The sequence below is a fragment of the Diachasma alloeum genome, unplaced genomic scaffold (assembly GCF_001412515.2).
Source record: "Diachasma alloeum isolate Michigan unplaced genomic scaffold, Dall2.0 Dall_scaffold_00218, whole genome shotgun sequence".
Taxonomy (NCBI): Eukaryota; Metazoa; Arthropoda; class Insecta; order Hymenoptera; family Braconidae; genus Diachasma; species Diachasma alloeum.
Window position 1 is genome coordinate 364,954 of NW_021680383.1, and position 21,509 is coordinate 386,462.

At 35.8% G+C, this 21,509-nt stretch overlaps 2 protein-coding genes and 1 long non-coding RNA gene across 3 annotated transcripts in view; all 3 read left to right on the forward strand.

The window, feature by feature from the left end:
* Window positions 1-21,509, forward strand: part of LOC107037361 (intraflagellar transport protein 88 homolog) — a 118,204-nt gene that overhangs the window by 21,790 nt on the left and 74,905 nt on the right. The window lies entirely within an intron of this gene.
* LOC107037359 lies at window positions 8,949-11,220 on the forward strand. The gene is made up of 3 exons (XM_015255879.1): window positions 8,949-9,073; window positions 9,814-10,199; window positions 10,413-11,220. Exons 1-3 carry the CDS (start codon window positions 9,000-9,002, stop codon window positions 10,646-10,648), a joined length of 696 nt encoding a protein of 231 aa, XP_015111365.1. The 5' UTR covers window positions 8,949-8,999; the 3' UTR covers window positions 10,649-11,220.
* LOC107037362 lies at window positions 12,725-13,851 on the forward strand. The gene is made up of 3 exons (XR_001460827.1): window positions 12,725-12,918; window positions 13,501-13,610; window positions 13,688-13,851. It is a non-coding gene; the product is annotated as an uncharacterized LOC107037362 (long non-coding RNA).

Below are 21,509 nucleotides of genomic sequence, written 5' to 3' on the forward strand. Positions count from 1 at the left end.
CGATGTACTGTCGTAAAAGATCTTTTGATTTCTTTATCGTGTCACAGGTTGCCGTGGCTAGATTTGAATCCTAATGACGTAATGATGCGGTGAAAAGGCTCAAATAAATGCTTGATAATGCCATTTTGCCCCTTTTTTCTTGTTTATCCCCGCCGGTTCAATTTACTCAGTTTTGCCTTACTGAACTTACCAAACAAACGATATATTCTTTATTGACTGCACTCCGCCAGAATAGTATTCATGATGATGAGAATCTACTTCGATTTAGCCCGCTCCGATAGGCACGAAAACTCGACAATGTATGTATTTTGTTATCGTAAGACTACTTATAGCCCGTGTATCGATAGTGTATTTAAAAATAACTTTATTTTTGCGGCCCTATCGGTTGGGGTCGATATGTCAGTCATTAAGAAAAAGCAAACTCACACATTGGAACTCGATTCTTCTTTTTCTCATGCATTCTGAATATTTAAAATACTTGTATACACATGAACAGTGAATTCAAATCGACCAGAGGTGGCCGACCGATGAAGACCCACCGCACGGCAGAGACTGGCAAAATATCAATATTATATTGTCGGTAATTCATTACTTTAATCGTTCCTAATAATAGAAATGAAATTTGTATTACTTTCTTAGTGAGTAATGGAAAAATTTCATTTTCCGTTAACTAGTAACTGATTAATAATAAATTTTCTTGATAGTTTGATAATTCAGTTGCTAATTTTAGGAAAGATAATATGCTATGAATAAGTATTCAGTAATGATAAACTAAAAGTTATTCGTTATTTTTTCAAAGAATAATGAGAGGCAACATGTTTCTTATTAGTTTATCAATGAGTAATGAAACGTGATGAAGTTTTCGTTAGTTTTCTGATCAATAATGGGAGGTGGTAAATTTTTCATGACTTGTTAGATCAGATTTCATCATACGAATGTTTCGGTCCTCAAATCCTGAGTAAGGGAAAAATGTGATTTGCCTGATTATCTCCGGAAATAACAGGAATGTATACTGTGGGGTTTTTTACTCGCGTGGTGTCGGGGTCCGAGCTGAAAGCGAAGAGTTGCCAACCACGCGAGTAAAAAAACCCCATGGCACTATTCGTGAACGAATCGTGATCGTGTATTTTTCCGTAGTGATTTTCACTTTTACGAGTTTGGGGAAGCGTCAATACCAATCTCCGGACGACGAAAAGTGAAGATTCGTACGGAAAAATGATTATCAATACACGGAGAGAAATTTTATAGAAAAAATTTTAGTGCTAGCACGGGAAAAAAGGCGCAAAGTGACAGCCAGAAAAAAATTTCAGTGCCGGCAGTAGAAATTTTATTAGGGAAAACGTGAATTTTTCCCCGTATTTCTGTGAAAATTCAACAGAAATCCCCAGAAATTTTACCTTAACAGCAGTAGAATTTTTCACAGCCGGTGGATTGTGATTTTTTCTAGTACTCGTACCAGAATTTTTCTAAAAAATTGTTCTCCGTGTAATATCCAATAATGAACAGGTATCTGAATTTTTTCTTAAGGATATCTAATTATCTTTAATAGTTTGGTATAGACCACACTAGAGATTCAGCCTTTTTCAATCATCGAATTCGTCAATTAAATTGCGTGAACAAAATTGAAAAAAAATCATGGATATTCATGGTTATTCAAATTACATTTTGCACATAATTATCATTTTTTTTAAACATTCCTTTTTTATAAATAAACGATTGGAATTGTTTAAACAAAAAAAATTATTTTTATGGTGGAAAATTGATTTTTTATAAATTATTTATAAAAATACTCGTAATCTTTACAAATTATAATTTTTAAATATTTTATCGATCTTCCTTCAAATGTAGACTTTCTAATTTTTTTCCGATTTTTTAAATGTTTTCTCACGGTTCAATATCAAGAATCAAATTCAGACCTTCAAAGTTGAAATAATAAAATATTCGTGAAATATCAGAAACCTAGGGTCAAATGGGGCTCAAATGAATGTTCTGATGTCCAACTACAAAAGTAACAAGCACGGGTTCGAGCCCATCCGACAGAAGGCATGTGACCATTACTTTTTGCGTTATTAGTTCTTTTCTTTTTTTCATTTCCACCGATTTCATTGGTAGTAAGCTTCCGAATGGATCCGTAGCAATTCCCTGTCCTTGTGACAGGTATACAGCTGTAACCGTAAGCTATCTACAGTTAGGATACAAGCTGTCTACAAGAAGATATTCAACCTTTTAATGAAATAGATTTATACAAAAGGTTAAATATCGGCGAAACTGCTCGGTCGATTGCGCCTACCCAAAATACGAATCTTCAATATTGTAAGAGCTACAATCACACCAAATTTCAACTTGCTATTTTCTTGTTTTCTCAAAATATGTTGCGTAAAATAATGAGAAAATTTGAAAAACAAAAAAACGGGAGTATCTCTGAATGATTGTATGGTTGGGTAGACATATTTTGATTGATCTAGATAGTAGCCGCCGAGACCAGTATTTTTGAAAAAAAAATTGAAAGCCCTCCAGTAGTTTATGAGATATTTGAAGAAATATATTTACACATAAGGTTGAATATCTCAAGAACCGCTGAGCCGATTATGCTCATTCACAACACCAACCTTTTCTGTAACAAAAGCTAGAAGCATACAAAATTTCAACTCACTATCTCCATTATTTATCAGGTTATCGTATAAACAAGATTTTTCATGAAAAAACGGGAAAATGGCAATATCTTCAAATTTTGTTTGAACGGATATATATACATTAATTGATCTAGATAGAGGCTATCCAGACGAGTATTATGAACAAAAAAATTAAAATCGGTTGAGTAGATTTTTAGATATTGAAGAAAAACGAAATTTAAAGAAGTTGTTATATCTCCAACTACTAGCTCGATCGGGCTGAAACTGTGTACCAAAGTGAAGCTTAATGATAGCTATTATGAGCCAAAATTACAGACTTTTATCGACTGATTGCACTGTAATTATCTTGAATTTTCTAAAAATTGATCACTAAAAACCGACGTTGTCACACACATACATACAGACCTAACCCCAAAAACATAATTTCTTCACGTTTCATAACATTCTAGACCATTTGCCATCGAAATTAGAAAATCAAAAAATCTCTCAAATACACATCTTCCATTCGGAAGTAAAAATAGCCAAAGTACTTGGATATCCTTAAAAAACAGGGGCATTCAAATACTGAAATATCTCAAGATTCCCCTGAAAATACGTTGGTTATATACATATTCAAGGCTCAGTTCTATAAGAATTCTATTGAAAAATTCTATTCACTTGTTGCGCCAAACCTGTTTGAATATTATGCAATTCTCCCGGGCATTTTTAATACATATTTTCTTCTAGAATATAGTCTATAGGTGTTAATTTTTTTAAATAACTCATTCTATTGGTATTTTTCCTTCAAGAATTGTCAGTCATGAATTTTCCGTTTTTTTTTCTTGACTTTTATCAGGAGAAAAGAATCAATATAAGTAATGAAATGATTCCTACTCGGACTGCTCATTATTAGAATAATGGGGAAAATTGACTCCATAATTACCAGTTAAAAAAATGATGAGAAATGCAGTGCGTTCAATTCATCTGTTAATTGTGTTATGTTTTTAAATGACTCGAATGCATTTTTAACCACAAAAACTTATATTTTATTTTTCTATCATTTTTGCTAAGGACAACTGGATTTCGCCATATTGCTAAGTAGCGCCACTACTCATTCTCTTTCGGCTACTATATTTTTTTCCTAAATTGTTACATGAACATAATCATTACTTTACTAATGGAACAATTTGGTCACTAGATTATTCATTAATAAAAGAATGGGGAATATTGATGATTGATATTACTCGTTGATTAAGGAATATGGAATTTCTGAAATAGAACTACTGGTTAAAAAACAACGCGGCTAAAATGACAGAAGTGTGTTTTAGGTCTCCTCTAAGTCTTTTTTTGGTGCCTTTAAGGTTCCTTTTAGGGATTATTAGGAAATATATCACCAACCCTTGAGTCGCTTTTAGGTGGCTTTTATGTCTCTTTTAGGTATCATCGGAGAATACATTTCCCAAACCCTTGAGTCTCTTTAGGTGCCTTTTAGGTATATCATTGGGAGATATGTCCGCATCTTCCAAGTTGTTTTTAGGTGCCTTCAGGGTGCCTTTTAGGAATAATTGGAGAATGCATCCCCACTCCTTGAGTCATATTTAGTTACCTTTCAGGTCTCTTCTAGGTATCATTGGAGAATACATCCCCCCCATCCCTTGAGTCTCTTTTAGGTGCCTTTTAGGTATATCTTTGAGAAATATGTCCGTAACTTCCAAGTTGTTTCTAGGTGCCTTCAAGGTCTCCTTTAGATATCATCGAGATACACGGTAGCGTATCGGCCAAGTAAGCATTTCATCTCTCACCGAAACTCGCCGGCAGCTACTACGTATCTATACACGACGCAACTACCCCCTCCACTACCACCGCATGAGGACTCTCCGATTAAAATCAAAATGCCACTAATTACGCGAAAACTGACGTTAGTTTCATCATTTAAATCGCCTATGACCTTGACATTGTTGTCACTACTTTTGTTTACCATCAGTATTTACGGAGATATGTGTTTAACATCACGTATTATTCCTTGATTTCACGAATGAGATGAATTTTCATCAGAATCACTCCTGAAAGTTGGCAGGAGTGATTCTGATATAGAGTTCGTCAACTGGTTGGGTGTGTAATGCGCAAGGCGCTCAGGGTTTCAAGTGAACAATGCGCATCTGCTCAGGATTTCGAGTGAATTATGCGCATGCACTGAATACTGATGTGATGCGTATGCGCGTAATGAGTGAGAAGTGGAGAATTTCAAAATTCAGTTCGACATTTTTGTTAATTAAGCATGTATCTCGCAAACGAATGTTTTTAGAGGAATATGTCATAGGAAATTTTTTGAAGCTGAAACAATTTGCAACGAAAAATGTCTTTCCATAATTCTCCCAGAAATCAATCATTATCAAGAACATTCAGCAAGTAGCGGGATGTGAATTTATAGGTTATTTTCAGTGACAACACTTCATAACTTCAGACAGTTCTGCATTTATCTCAGAAACGAGTGGGTTTAGGGGAAAATCTTAATAGAACTTGTTTGGTGAATGTCTGGAGTTAGGGTGGGATGTGGGATGAAAAATGTGGAGGGAGATGCTGGGAAAATTTTATTAGGCGGTTTATAAAAAATCAAGTATATTTCGTGGGATCGAACCACTTGTCACAATAGTTACACTCTTTGGTATTTTAAATGTTGAATGTCTACTTTCACTGATAATTGTCTGTTCACTTTTATCGCGTTGAGTTACTGAGAACATATTGAACTTAATCAACAAGTTGATGTACTAAACTGAATATTAAATGCGGATTGACTGACTACGCTAGCTCATTATCGTAACGATACGTGAACACTACTGAGGTGACTCTTCCGGATGCCGCGCTAACCTGTGTCCGTTGACCCGAAAGTTCACGGAGATTTTCGGAGATGGCCGAGTTAGTCGACCGTGACTGTCATGGAGATTTTGGCTGTATTTCGAACAGAACTTTTTTGTAGCTGACAAAATTTTCCACCAAAAATATCTTTTGACATTTTCCGCTAAACCCACTCATTACTGAAATAATCGTGTATTTAAAATAATGTAAAAATCATCTTATTCCAAATAACCAATTTCAATTTTTTGATAATTCTGCATTTATCTCAAAAACAAGTAGGGTTAAGGGAAAATCTCAATCGACCTTATTTGAAACGCAGTTAAAATTCAGTACATCAACGGTTGACCACAGATCGGCCACTTACGAAAATCTTCGGGAAACCTCGGGTCAACGGTCAGGCCTAGTCAATCACCGAATCTCAGAGTCAGTCGTAGAGAGTCGTAGAGAGTCGTAGCAAATGAGTTGAGCGAGCAGTATATCGTTTTTCTAAAGCTACTTTCGGTTGTCCGAACAGCGTCAGTACATCACCCGTTCGAGACATTTTGATTTCTCAGTACATCTCCTATTTAAATTCTCAGTACAGTCTCCTATTATTCAGTATATTATTCAGAAAATCTCCAGTGTTAAATTCAGAACATTTTGAATTAATTTCAGTGACAATTAATAGAGTTTAACAAGTGACGCTAAGGCGGTTCGATTCCACCGAATAAATCAGTATATTTTTTATAGACTCAGTGCGTTCGTTTTTCACCGGCATTTCCACTACCCCTTTCCCAATCCACCCTAAATTCAGTTTTCCCTCCAAACAGACCTCTTTTGTAACTGATACAATTTTCTACGAAAAATGTCTTCATACATTTTCCGCTAAACCCACTTATTATCGAGATAATTGCTCATTTACAATCACGTAAAAATCGTATTTTTACAAGTGTCCAACTTAACAATTTTCTTAACTACGTATTTATCTTAAGAATGATTGGATTGTAGATGAGGTCTATCTGACACTGCTATCAAGCACGAACGCCTGATGTTCTCATCGAGTATTTCAAAAAACCACGCCATGTACGTTGGTCTTGACCATTTTTATGAACATTTTTTTTCTTTGAACCGCTAAGATTGAAACTCTTCTATGGACTTGGTGTGAATAACCACACTTTCTACGGTCATGCTTCATGAACTTGGCACCCTTTGTCATTTCAATTTTTTTTTTCAATTTTTTTTTTCAATTTTTCAGAACCAATCGTCCTTGAATGAGTCCTCTGGGATTCATCATGGGGAATTTTCCTGTGCCATAACTCGTTCTCTCGGGCAACAACGCACTGAAATGGTTACTTGGCGTTTTTTTTAACGATTTTTTTTCGTTTTTTTTTCCTAGATTGGGATATACACGTCGCCAATCCCTGATTCACTTTTTCATGCTTTCAAGGTGTTTTTAGGTCTCTTTTAGGTATGACTGGAGAATACATCTCCTCGAATCCTTAAGTCTCTTTTAGTTGCTTTTCAAGTATCATGGGGAAACATGTTTTCAATCCCCAAGTTTTTTATGTGTAACATCTTCATCCTCGGTAGGCCAGTGAAATTTTGGCTGGCAGTGATTCCGTGCAAATGTGCTCAATATTAGTGTGTGTCCGTGTGCCTAATCAGGACAGAGTTCGTTGCGCCAAGAGATGGCGTTCATTGACTGAGGCCCACCCGACACGCAGAGCGACAGTTTCAGTGGCAGTGGATAACCTCTGTGTTATTGGCACTTGTCTTTACTAGGGTTAGAAGATAAAGCCACAAAGAATAGAAGAAGAAGAAACTCTGGGTTATATTTCAATGAATACGCCGATAAAAATCAGAATAAACAAAAAAAAATACTACCATTCGGTGGATATCAGTTAATAGATCACTGAGAGGGAATCTATTTGGTATAGATTCGGCCCAAAATCATGACGCGTGAAGATGTTATACATAAATCTCGAGTTCCGAAAGACTAGCTCGCCCATTTTTCAGGTGCCTCTAAGGTCCCTTGTAGGTATCGCAGGGAAATACGTGGCCTACTCTTGAGTCACTTTTCTATGCTTTCAAGGTAGCTTTTAGGTCTCTTTTAGGTATCATTGGAGAATACATCCCCCCGAATCTTTGAGTTTCTTCTAGGCGTTTTTTAGGTATAATTGGGAAATACGTCGCTAACCCTCAAGTGCCTTCCAGGTGCCTTTTAGGTATCATTGATAAATATGTCCGCAACCCTCAAGTCTCTTTTGGGTGATTTTTAGGTATCATTGGGGAATATGTTGGTAAGGCGCCTCTAAGGTGCCTTCTAGGTCTCTATTAGGTATCATGTACATCTCCAGCCCTTAAGACTCTTTCAGGTGATCTGAAGGCTTTCTTCACGTATCATTGGGAAATACGTCACCAACTCGACTTAAACCGATTGACCACTTCACTACTGAAATGTCATTGGGTGAATATGTACGCTAGCTTCTAAGCCCCTCGAAATGAGTAATCATGATGGAATTGTGAATGATTATTCGGTCAATGATTAATTAGAATAAGGAATTAATAGATGATTCTGTTTATTCTGATTCCTGAATAGATTTCTTCACATGACTTGATTAACACTCTTTTGCTCTTAAGGTTTTCCCCACCACAGGTTACTAGGTAAGAACACATGGTCCCCACTCCGTTGTCTCTCGTGGCTTCTCGTGGCTTAAAAGAAAGAGAGGGTTAATGGCTCAAGAACGATGGGAATTGTTCATTTGTCGACGATCCTTCAATCAGTTTCTGAAACAATACAATTATCAGTTGTCATATCCCAACGTCCAAAATTATCGAAAAATTCTCGATAGCTTCGTTACTACGCATGGAAGCTTGAGGGAATGGTTGGAATATCCTTTTTAATATCTCTAAAAAAACTGTCTGTTTTGCTGTAGCCTCCCCAACTTCTAATCAATTTTGTTCAATCATTTATCTAATTGTAATTAACCCACTGAACAGCCTAACGCACGAATCGTATCGATGTGAAGAGAGTGGGGGGTTACTCGACATATTTGTGCGTCATGAAAGACGCACGGCGGCACATGCACACTACTACAAAACGGTGAGAATTGGGGACGGCTTAGGCTATTGGCAACACTCTGGAACGGTAACTTGCCACAGGATCAGATGACCGCCCTCGTGGTAGTGTCTCTCTCTCACGGTCCTTATATTAAAAAGCACCCATGAAAAAGTGTCATGGCGGTTAGCATGTAAAAACTGTCATGGCGGATCATGGCGGAATATATACATGTTCAGTTGATACATGTCACCGATAGATGGCAAAAACATCATGCATATGTTCAGCCGATAAATAATATGCACACACATGTTCAGTCGATAAAAAAGAAAAATTTGCAATTATAGATGGCGTCAAATACGCCTCCTGAGAAAGGTCGTTTCTCATCTCATGAAATGCGTGTGCACTTTGAATGTTCGGTCTCATCGCCGGTGACCTGCGTAGAGTTAAGACGTGTATATTGTGCTTTTTACTATCGATCGAATCCATCCAGCATGGGTGATAATAATGAAATTAATTTCACATCTAATGAGGAGATGGATAACCTCCAAGCTGGGGACAATACAGCGTGAGTATTTTTTGATTTTATCGTTTCTTTCTTTAAAAAAAAAACAAATCAATTTCCCATTTCCAACGCGTATTTGTGCAACCGATAGTAATGGCGGCAGCCATAGTGTCTCATCGAGCATTTTCACTTTCAATCAATTTTTCATCCACATGCTTGATGTCGAATTTCTCTTTCAGTTGCAGCTTCTTTCAATTAAAATTGATTAATTAATATTATAAAAAGAAATTTAATTGTTCAATTTAATTAGGTGATTTTTACTTTCGATCAATTTTTCATCCACGTGCTTGAAGTTACAATTCTGTTTTGGTTAGGATTCTTTCTCCTTTCAAAATCGATTAATGACTCAAAAGTATTCAATAATAATTAATTTAATCGGGTAAAATTTGAATTAGTAAAAAAGTTAATATTGTTATGAATAATCTGTAAAAAAAAAGTTTGATATCTAATTAATTTTTTCGGCTGCAATTTTTTTTTACAGTCAAGATTTATCAATATTTCCAGACCAAATTTCAATTTGATCAAGTGAAATTTAGGAATGATGAATTTTTGATCAATTTTTCAGTTTTTCACGAAGAAAAAAACATGTTTGATGTCTGAATAGTTTTTTGATTAAGATTTTTTTTGTCGTAAATTCCGGTGATAAGAAAAATGATAGGCATTCCAACAATGCATTACGTTGAAAGTGTTCTTTTTGTTGAAATTTTAGTTCAACATATTTATTTATTTATTCATTTTTTCAGGGATATAACAGCTGGTGTTGTTCGATTGGATCCCCAGAGGAGATGTGCAAACGCACCACCCCCTAAAGTTGAATTACTCAGAGCCATTCTGAACAATCAAGGTCCAGATGGGGGACGAAATATTCGTGTCCTTTTCTGGCAAGATCGAGCACGAGAGTTTAACGGACGTATCCTGGGAAAGGTTATCCACATTCAACGAGGGAGGGTCGTCCCATCGAATCCTGCTTTCATCAATCACGCTGACAATCTCATCAGCGTGGAATTATCTATTGGTGCATCGACCATGGTCGATATTCTTGGAGATTTACCACAAAATGTACCAGATATTCCGCAGCCAAGAGTTGTCGCCTCTTTGAGAACTCTTGCAAGATACGAGGATTTGATACGTAAGTGATTTTTTTAATTATCGAGTATTTTTTAAATAATGACTCTCTCAAAATTCTCTCAAAAATAATCATGTAATGGCTTCTGTTATAAAATTTTATCAAGGAGTCAAATTTAGCTTTTTGAGAATTAAAAAAAAAATTGACATTTTTTTTCTCAACTGAATAAATTTAAAAAACTCAATATTTTAGTTGATCTTTTTTTCTCTTGTTTAGGTGTTGAGGGATATATAAAAGTCAGAATTCAGCAGCACGCATTGGGGAACATGAGTTACGGAGCTGGAGCCATTACAAACGGTCGATATCACCTTTGCTTGAATGTTGCCAACTTCGACATACACGTAAGTCCACAAGTGGGTGCGCATGTCACAGTTGAAGGGACTCCTCGAAGGAATAGGTATAACCATCGTCCTCCAAGTGCAAAGAATGGACGAAATAAGAGTGATGGATGAACAAGTAATGAGCCCACAGCAACTTCGAGGAGGTTTCAAGAGACTCCCTGAAAGGCATGAAATTGATGACGAGCCAGAACTTCCTGTGCCTTTTGCAGTACCAGAGTAACCTGAAGCCGTTCAGGTTGCACCTCAGGATAATGAACCAGTCATGGTTCCACCCCAGGTTGATAACGCTGCCTTAGTCGCTGATGTTGAAGTGGTAGCCCCTGCTCAGGTTGTACAACCAATCATTGATGTGAGAGACAATGCACCACCACTTCCACAAGTTCTTCTGGATGAGGCAGCAGGACCAGTGGTACAAGCACCACTCTATGATCAACTGCACCCTCGAGTTAATAAGAGGTCACTACCTGGAGCCAGGGATGAGGGTGAAGCCAATGGTGTGCTGGACGGTCGTCAAGTGAGACCACAACGAGCTCGACTGGACGACGGAGATCAAGCTGATCATGTGGTTGTCATCGAAGACGAGGTCGACAGGAATGGACCCCCATCACCAGCTCATGGAGCATAAAGCTATCTGGACACCGGTTATTATCAATCTTTTCTAATTCATTTGTTGGTACGCAATATTTTTAAATATTTTTTTTCTATGATTCACGAAGAAATATTTTGGCCAACATGGATCATTGAAAATATTCAATCTCTTGGTCATAGGTTGCCAAAATTAACCAAAATATTTTTCAATCATTTTTCGTGTAATTTGAAAGAACATTCAATTGATAATTTTCAGGAATGAGGAAATAACTCAGTTATTCGTATTATGCTTAGCGTATTTTCATAAGTATTGAGTCAAAGATGACAATTTCACTTTTTTCAGAGAAAATCGTCATCTTTTTCTATTTTTCGACTGACTTTATTTTTACCTGATAATGGGAGACTCGAACTAAGTTTATCTGATGACGAAAGACTAATGAAGTTGAAGTCAAAATGATGTGATTTTTAATTGTAAGAAAAAAAATTATATCATAAGCGAGAGAGTGGAGTATCCTGAGTTCATCCTAGAATTTCCGTACTTTTTTTTTGTCACAATGACTGAGTCATAATGTCCTTATGTTTATGCTTTTTTTATCACATGATAGAACTACAATGTCATAATTATATGTTATTTTATAACAAAAAGAAATGTTATATTATAGGAAAATGTTGTGATATTATGCAGAAGTAAGACGTCGAGCTGAGAATCACGAGTTTTCACAAGATTTTTTTTTATTTGTCTTCATGGCGGATTCATTTTTGTTTTGTTTTTTTTTTATTTCATTTCAAATAACTTTTTATTCTTCATTTTGTGAAAAAAAACTCGTGATCTTACTCACGTGATTGAGAAATATAAAGACAAAAGAAATTATTATTATTATATTTTAAAAAATGTTCTAATGTTATAGAGAAGTAAGACATCGAGCCTGAGTGTCACGAGATTTTTTTATTTGTCTTCATGACGGCTTCATTTTTGTTTCGTTTTTTTCATTCCCAATAATTTTTTATTCTTTCTTTTCCAAAAAAAAACTCGTGATCCCATTCTGATGATTAAAAAGTATAAACAACCAATGATTAGTATTATATTTCAAAAGATGATACGATAATTTTTGTTTTCTTGAGCAGAGGTAAGAGGACGTGAGGGTGCAGAGCACCCTTGATAAATGTTTTTTTTTATATGCAAACACATCATATTATCCTAAGATAAGAATTAATATGTGTTGATTTTCTTTATATGATGATAACTGGTGATCTAGCGAGGTATTAATGAGGAGAACTGTTTGAAAGCATTCGTTTGTATGAAAATAAAGGATTTAGTTGTAAAAATAATTGACTACTCGACTCACAAATTACTTTTCTCAGTCATTTTTTATTCTCAGGCCTGTCCTCCAATTTTTCCTTTCTTCCAATTCCTAGAGTCGTCAAATTTCTCCAGATTTTTTTTAATAAGATTTTTTCAATGTGAAAATTTGCATAATGATTTACCGACGGAGTATTTGCAATTTCTGAGATGTCGCCACCGGAGCATAGTCTAATTTTTTCCTCTCATGGAGAATCTATCCTCCATGGTCCCTCCAATTCTGCGGTGGAATAATTCTAACCTCGAATAACCGCATGTGCTATTCCTCTCTAACATTCTTCAATAAAGGAAAGGAAATATATATATATATATATATATATATAAATAATAATAGATAATAATAATATATTGTCTTTATTATTGAAAAAAAACTATAAATGTGAGCAGATAATAAAGAAAGAATTGAGAACAGTTTAAGGCTCTGGAAATACAAGTAGGTAAATAATAATTAAAACAATTATTAAAACAATTATTTGATCAATAGAATCTACAATAGCATATTAGGGAATGATTGAATGATCACGACTGATGTTATTTTTATGCATTCTATACAATGACACATGATTTATGATGTCACAAATAAAGAATAATAATTGAATATACGTACAACATCAATCAAATAACATAGTTTTCAATATTCTGTGTAACCCTTAGCAGCCACATGGGGTGAGCAGTTATTCCACTTATTATTTTTTCACTTTTCTAATCATGAATACGTATTTGAAAACCATTTCAGCATTTCATGATTCGTCATTTATGATTTGTCATTTTTTTCCTTTTTTCCTCCAATAATTTTGCAAAATAAATATGGTTTTTGAATAATCGGCGGATACTATTATTTTTTTATGGTAGTGGCATATATGGTGTAGATCATTCTAAAATACTAGCCCTCAATATTTCAAAATAGCAGAGTTATGAATTTTATGCTATGTGGCTTGGATGAGGTGTGGCCGCTAAGGGTTAAACATGAACGTTTTATCTCCGAAATTATTCACATTATTACATGTTTTTCCAGGGCTTTTTGATTGTATTCTAATCCAATCTACGTTTGTGCTGTGAGATCATTGCACAGTTGGAGGTGGAGTTTTGCAGAGACGTGAAACTACTTCAACAGGAAGGTTAATTGTGAGTGAAAATTTTGAATTTCTGTACTTTTTCTTTTGTTCCGTTGACAAACAAATTCATAGTAATGTCTTTTTCAGCTTCCTGTTTAGCCGAGTAACGGTGACCACCTGTTTTTGTATTAGATAAATAAAAAAATATATTGTAAACATAAATTGTAAAGATAATATTGTCCATAGGTGAAACTTTCGATTTTGTATAATGTAAATTGGGTAAAATTACAATAAAACGATTCATCTTCCCCTTCCAGACATATCAAGATTATAAAGAGACAACTCAGATTAGACTAGATATAAGGAGATAACTCAGATTAAACTAGATATACCAGTCTGAAAAAGGAAATTGAAGTTGAATTAGAGCCAGAAAGATTACAAAGAGAATTAACAGTACCATAAAAGACAAATAGAGGAAGTCAGAGGAAACTTTGAAAAAAACTGAATACCAGCCAAGTAGACTACAAAAAATTTGAAAATGTCAAAAAAAATATCTGAATCTGTTGATGAAGGAGTTGTATCATCAAAAAGAATAAAGTTGGGACAAACTTCTGACACCCAATCGGAGATTCTAAATGTGAATTTGTCAAGCGAAATTTCATTAGAATCTCATTCTTATCATCAATCTTATTTATCATTTAATACATCTTCAACATCACGTCCTCAAGCTATTGATAATTCAACGAGAATAGCCCATAACAGAATTGTCCATCCCCATTATCAGCTTACTGATCATAATTATTGTCATAAACCAAAAGATCCTCCATGCAGGGCTTTACACGATCACAGTTATGCTCATACTCATCGTTCTAATCGCATTCCTACCAATAGAATTACACAGGACTTTCACCAACAAAATGATACTTCATTTAATCCAACACTAATACCTCAACAAGTATCCACTAATTTCAATCCTGTCATTGCAACTCCTCAACGAGATATTCCTGAACATTATCTTGGTGGTATGAATGTCTTGTGTCAACATTGCCAAGCAAAACACTTCAAGGCAGAAAAAGTATTAAAGAAAAAGAATTCGTTCAATGATTGTTGCATTCATGGCAAAGTAGTTTTATCAGCTCTCAAGAGACCTCCAGAGATTCTAGAATATTTATTCAATGGAACACATCATATGTCTGATCATTTTTATGAGCAAATTCGTTATTACAACAATTCCTTTTCATTTGCTTCATTCAATGCCAACTTAGTTAAATTTAATAACCGGCGTCCTGGACCGTTCTGCTTTAAAATCCAAGGACAAATCTACTATCAAGTTAACACAGCTATCTATCCTTCGAATGACGAATTGCCAAGATATGGTCAACTTTTTATAATTGATTCAGAGGAAGCAGTTGATTATAGAATGCAGACACATAATGATTTGAATGCAGAAATTGTGGAGGCTATTGACAGGGCAATGCGTCTATGCAATCCACATGCCCAGTCGTACAATATGATGAGAGAAAAATTAGAATCAATGACGGTACAGAATCATGGAGAAGAACCGGAATTACAATTACTTTTCACATTGAAAAAGGGTTTAGACAAGAGGCGTTATAATTTCCAGCGCGTTAATGAAGTTGCAGCGGTATTTTCGACCAGAGCCGATAGTAAAATTCCTGAATCATATGTAACACTTCGTTCAAAAGGTACAAAGCTTTTGCAAAGTGTCAGTTCGATGGATCCCAATGTTGAGCCCTGGACTTATCCATTATTATATCCACATGGCAACTTGGGATGGGACTGCAACATGTTATTAGCAACTGGAAACAGAAAAGTCACAAGGAATGCTTATATCAAATATCCAATGGCAATCCGAGAGGAGCCCAATTATATTTTGATGGGACGTCGATTATTCCAACAGTGGGTAGTAGATTAATACGTGAAAATGGAAAAAGACAGACTGCAATATCTCAGAGCGCAGCAGAAAAAATTACGAGCTGATTCATATCAAGGATTGCAAGATCATTTGCAACGAAGAGCATCTGAAACCAACAGTCGTATAGGGAAAGTCATTATTCTTCCATCATCACATCAGGGTTCACCACGCAACATGCTACAAACGTATCAAGATGCTATGACAATAGTTCGTAAATTTGGCAAGCCCGATTTATTTATCACAATGACATGTAATCCAAAGTGGACTGAAATAACTGAAAATCTCTTAGAAGGCCAGACAGCTTCTGATAGACCCGATTTAGTAGCACGCGTTTTTGAACTAAAAAGAGAAGCGCTTCTGGACATAATAAAAAAGAAAAAATTGTTCGGTGAAGTACAAGCGTATGTTTATGTCATCGAATATCAGAAGCGTGGTCTACCACATATCCATTTGTTGCTCACATTAAAGCCAAATTCAAAAATCACAACACCTGAAATTGTTGATAAGTATATATCAGCTGAAATCACAAGCCCACTGGTAAACGCTAGATTACATGATATTACTGTATGAAATATGATACATGGACCATGTGGGAACTGGTGCCTAAATGAAAAGAAGAAATGTTCAGAAAACTATCCAAAAACCTTCAATGAATTCACCACGATGGATGAAGATGGCTATCCTCATTATAGACGGCGAGACAATTGTACTTACACACGTCGTGATGGATCAGTTTTCAATAATCAGAATGTTGTGCCTCATAACAAAGATTTATTAATGATGCTCAATTGTCATATAAATGTAGAATTAGTCTCAAGTATAAAAGCCGTTAAATATCTTTATAAGTATATTTACAAAGGACATGATGCTGCAGCTGTCGTGGTCCAGGATCCAGAGTCAAATGAAAACCAAGGAGTTATTGAACACGATGAAATTAGAAATTATATTGAAACTCGATACGTCTGCCCCCCTGAGGCATGTGCACGTATTCTTAATTTTTCTTTGCACGGAAGAAGTCATGCCATTCTTCGATTGTCAATACACTTGGAAAATCAACAAACTATTACAGTGGAAGATATTGAGAATGAAGGTTTAATAGATGCAGCAATGAATAAGCAATCACATTTAATGGCTTTCTTCACTTTGAATGAACGAGATCCAGATGCTAAGCAATTTACATATTCAGAAATCCCAAGTCATTACACATATGCAAAGAAAAATGGAATTTATTCTTGGCAAAAGCGGAAGAGTTATTTTAATACTATAGGACGAATTCATTCTGTTAGTCCAACACAATCTGAATTATTTCATCTCAGATTATTGCTCAATAGAGTGAAAGGGCCTACAAGTTTTCAACATTTAAGAACAGTCAATGGAATAACACATGACAGTTATATGAGTACATGTCTAGCATTAGGGCAAATTGAAAACGATGATGAATGGAAAAATGCGCTACACGAAGCAGAGGTTTGGATGATGCTTAAACAATTACGACAACTATTTGTGCGCATCCTAATTCATTGTAAGCCCATTCACCCAGAAGAGTTATGGCACGAATTCAAAGATGCATTATCACAAGATTTTTCACGAACAATGCCTCTATTACAAGCTCACAGAAAAGCCTACATTCAAATAAATTCGATACTCATCCAAGAAAGATTATGTCTTTCACAGTTTCCATCAATGCCTCAGATTAACGAAACTGATGAACTTGACGATGATATGCTACCTCACGAACATGAGGCCATTGGAAGAGCGCAATATGAGAAACTCAATGAACAACAGAAGAAGACTGTTGACACAATTCTAGAAGAATCATCAAATCCAGCTATCAGTAATGATAGATCACCATACTTTTTCATTGATGGACCCGGTGGATCAGGCAAAACATTCATTTATACTACACTCTATCATTTAATACGAAGTCAAGAGAAAAAAGTATGTACTATGGCATTTACAGGGATAGCTGCAACATTACTGCCATATGGAAAAACCGTCCATAAGACATTCAAATTGCCAATTGCGCTGTATACTGATTCATCCCCGAATATTACCGCTCAATCAAATGAAGCTGAGTATTTGAGGAATGTCGAAATGTTTATTTGGGATGAAGCACCAATGGCACCTAGGCATGCATTGGAATTAGTAGATCGAACTTTCCGTGACATATTGAATATTAATAAGCCATTTGGAGGAAAACTGATGTTATTAGGAGGGGATTTTCGGCAATTATTACCAGTGAAGAAAAATGCTACTCGCAGTGAATTGGTTGATTTATCTATCAAGTTTAGTTCCTTATGGCCTGTATTTTCAAAGTTTGCTCTAACTCAAAATATGCGCGCCTTACCGGAGGAGGCTGAATTTGCTCAATTCTTATTATCTCTCGGAGATGGCACAGCTAATGACAATGACATCGATCTAACTTTACCACCTGAATGCCTGGCAAGCCCAAATGCAGATATTGCTGAAGACGTATATGGTGAAGTCATTAGGAATAAAGAGTTTGACAAATTGACGAAATGGGCAATATTATCAGCCAGAAATATTGACGTTGATGACATTAACAAAAGAGTCGTTGATATATTAGATAAGTCAACAGAAAGAATTTATAATAGCATAAACACTGTAAAAAATTGTGACAATGGGGACATGGCTGAAGCAATTCTACCCGAATATTTAGAAACGTTAGATCCTCCCTGCTTACCTCTACATGAATTACGATTGAGAATCAATACTGTTGTGATGTTAATTAGGAATCTCTCCGTCAACGAAGGACTATGTAATCGAACAAGATTACAGATTTTGGAGTTAACAAATCATTTATTTAAATGCCGAATTCTAACGGGTGATAAACTGGGGGAAATAGTATTCATCAATCGTATTACTTTGTACAGTGAAGATGATTTTCCTTTTACTTTTGGAAGGAGACAATTTCCAATCAAATTAGCATTTGCCATGAAAATAAATAAATCACAAGGTCAAACTTTTGATAAAATCGGAATTGATCTTAGACGAGATGTTTTCAATCATGGTCAACTGTACGTTGCCTTATCACGTGTCCGTTCATGGGAATCTTTGAAAGTTTATCTGGGGAATCAAAGAGAATCAAAAACCGTCAGAAATTACGTATACACAGAATTATTCAGTTGAAAAAATTATGAAAATTATTAATTTATTGACAATTAACGTCTGCATTTTATCATATTAACAATAAATTACGAAAAACTTCAATTTAATGTGAGTAATTCTCACAAAAACAAAAACATTTATCGATTTCAAACTTCAATTTCATAGTCATAGCGCATGGGCAATACTACATTTCATGGAAATGAACAATTTTCAATTGCATTTTCAAAATTGATCAACGGCGCGGCCGCTTGCGGCCGCGATGGCGCTAGTTAAGCATGAAGATGTATGTACGGCTCCCAGACCATCACGAGATCTATCTTCAGCTCCCGCACCGTCTGTGTCCTCACATCGTATCATTATGTCATCATATGCGGCCTCCCAGTGGTTGAGATTGAGCTATAGTACTCTCATTACCGTTTCTGTTTTATCTTCTGGAGTGCTTCTTTGCAGGCTGGGCATTTTCCGCAGCCTGCAATGTGAGCACAGTTTTCCGTGAGACCTTTCCCGACGCTCTGAGTGCATCGAGCCTCCTTTTGCCATTCAGCGATCGTGTGTCCCCTTTCTGCGCATTTGAGCAATCCACAGTTTTGAACGGTCCCCTTCGCTCTTGCACTTAAGAGGTCTCTCCACCCGTCTCACTCGACACCTAATCCCCCCTATCAGGATCAAGATCGCTTACAGGTGTCGGAGTTAAACATAATCTAAGAAAAAACAAAAATGAATTTTTGCAAAAAAAGTTTGCCAAGAACGGGTACAGGCATTCTTCCGTTTACAAAAAGTTGTGAGATAAAAAAAAATGTGCCAAGCACCGATGAGCGGAACTTGAAGAGTGTTAATGCAATTCATAGGACTGAACAAAAAATAACATGTAGGCATTGCATTGACCTATTTTTCGTATAGTTGTTTTTGCTAATTAATTAGCAATTTGCTTCCGAATGGTCAACTTCAATCTGGAAAAAAAAAACAAAAAAAAATTTTTGTTAAAAAAAACGCCGAGTAACCATTTTGATGCGTTATTTTATCCTCTGGGCATTTGAAAAAAGAACCGAAATAAAGAAAGAAGCGCCAAGTCGGAAATGCTTATGAGAAAAGAATGAGTAGAGGCAGGACCAAGGTACTTGGCGCGGTTGATATGATGAAGACAACAAGGCTTTCAGGCTAAGTACTGCTAAGATTGAATTGATCGAATAATGCTTAGCAGTGATCTTCAATAATCAAAAATACCGCGCCAAGCATTTCCGACTTGGTGCTTCTTTCTTTATTTCGGTTCTTTTTTCAAATCCCCAGAGGATAAAATTACGCATCAAAATGGTTACTTGGCGTTTTTTTCAACAAATTTTTTTTTCCAGGGTTCAGTCATTTTTTCAATATGAGTTAAAAACAGTGATTCCTTTTTTTCCGTACTACTCTTCACTTTTCATTGTCCGGAAATTGGCATTCGCCTATCTGGAACTCGGCAAAATGAAAAATTTCACGGAAAAATGTTATCCGGGCTGCCGTTATTGGTTGATGCCATTTTGTGTTTTGTACGATCGCAAAAAAAGTTCGTAAATAGAATAAAAATGCATTGTTTCCGCCTTCACTTCATTTACGAGCTTTTTTTGACAATTGTACGATGTGTTGGACAATGAAGCACATGTCAATTCCATGTGATGTTCATATCAAACCAGCACTTGGATTTTAGCCAGGATTAAATAATTATGAATGCGTTATCTTACCGACCGAGCCAACGTTGGCCGCGTAGTCGAGAATTGAAATAAGCGCGCTGTCACTCGTCATTCAACGCATGCGCAGCGCACCAATTTCACGCGCACATTTGGCCAACTTCAGGCTAATGCCAACTTCTAGGATTGATTCTCACACTCAATAATCTCGTTTGTGAATTTGTGAAAAATCCGCGTCGTTAATTTTCATATCTCCGTAAATACTAATTGGAAAAATAAAATAATAACATGAATGTGAAGCCGATAGGCGATTTATATGATGGAAGTAACGTTAGTTTTCGCATAATGACTGGCGTTGTCATTTTATTCGCGAATTTATATATGGAGGGAGTGGAGGGGGTAGTTGTCTCGTGTATAGATACGCGGTAGCTGTCGGCCGGTTTTGTTTGATCGAGTGGGAGATTTTAAATGGTTACTTGGCCGATAGGCTACCGCGTATCTCGATTTTGAAATTGAATTTTATATAATTGAAATCTTTTTTTCGAATTTTCCATCTAACAATAATTTAATTTTAAAAATCGGGCTGTGTGGTACACATGAGACTTAAAATTTTAATTTGCTCCCAGGTTCGAGCTATCGAGATATATTCTACATCAATTTTTCATAGTTTTCTGCATCAGACAGTTTACTCCACTCCACATCAACATCGTTTTAGATAATTATTTTATTACTAGTTCGCGAAAAATCCTCGAAAAAACACAGGAAAAAGGAAATATCTTGGAAACTATGATGGATTCAATTCTAAACAGGGTCAATCGATAATACTTATCGAATCCTACATTCAAAAAAAAAATCATAGAATTTGATAGAGTGGTTATTGAGAAAATCGAAAAAGAAAACAATTTCTAACGGACATATATGAATATATATGTACATACAGACATGTTCTAAGCCACGATTAAACTCCAACTGGACACCTCTTTAGCCCTTATTAAGCCCCATCTAAATCCCGGTTAAACCCCGACTAGGCCCCAACTAAGTCCCGACTAAACCCCGATTAATAGCTTTCAGAAGAAAAATCTATCAAATCAGGCTGTCACCCACGAACGAATAATGCTATTTCCTCCATTTTCGAACTCGATTAATATACCATCGATACAAATTTTTTAAGCCCTCATTTAATCAATTTGAATAATTATTTTTTGACTTATCGTCGAAATAAAAAAAATTGAAAAATGTT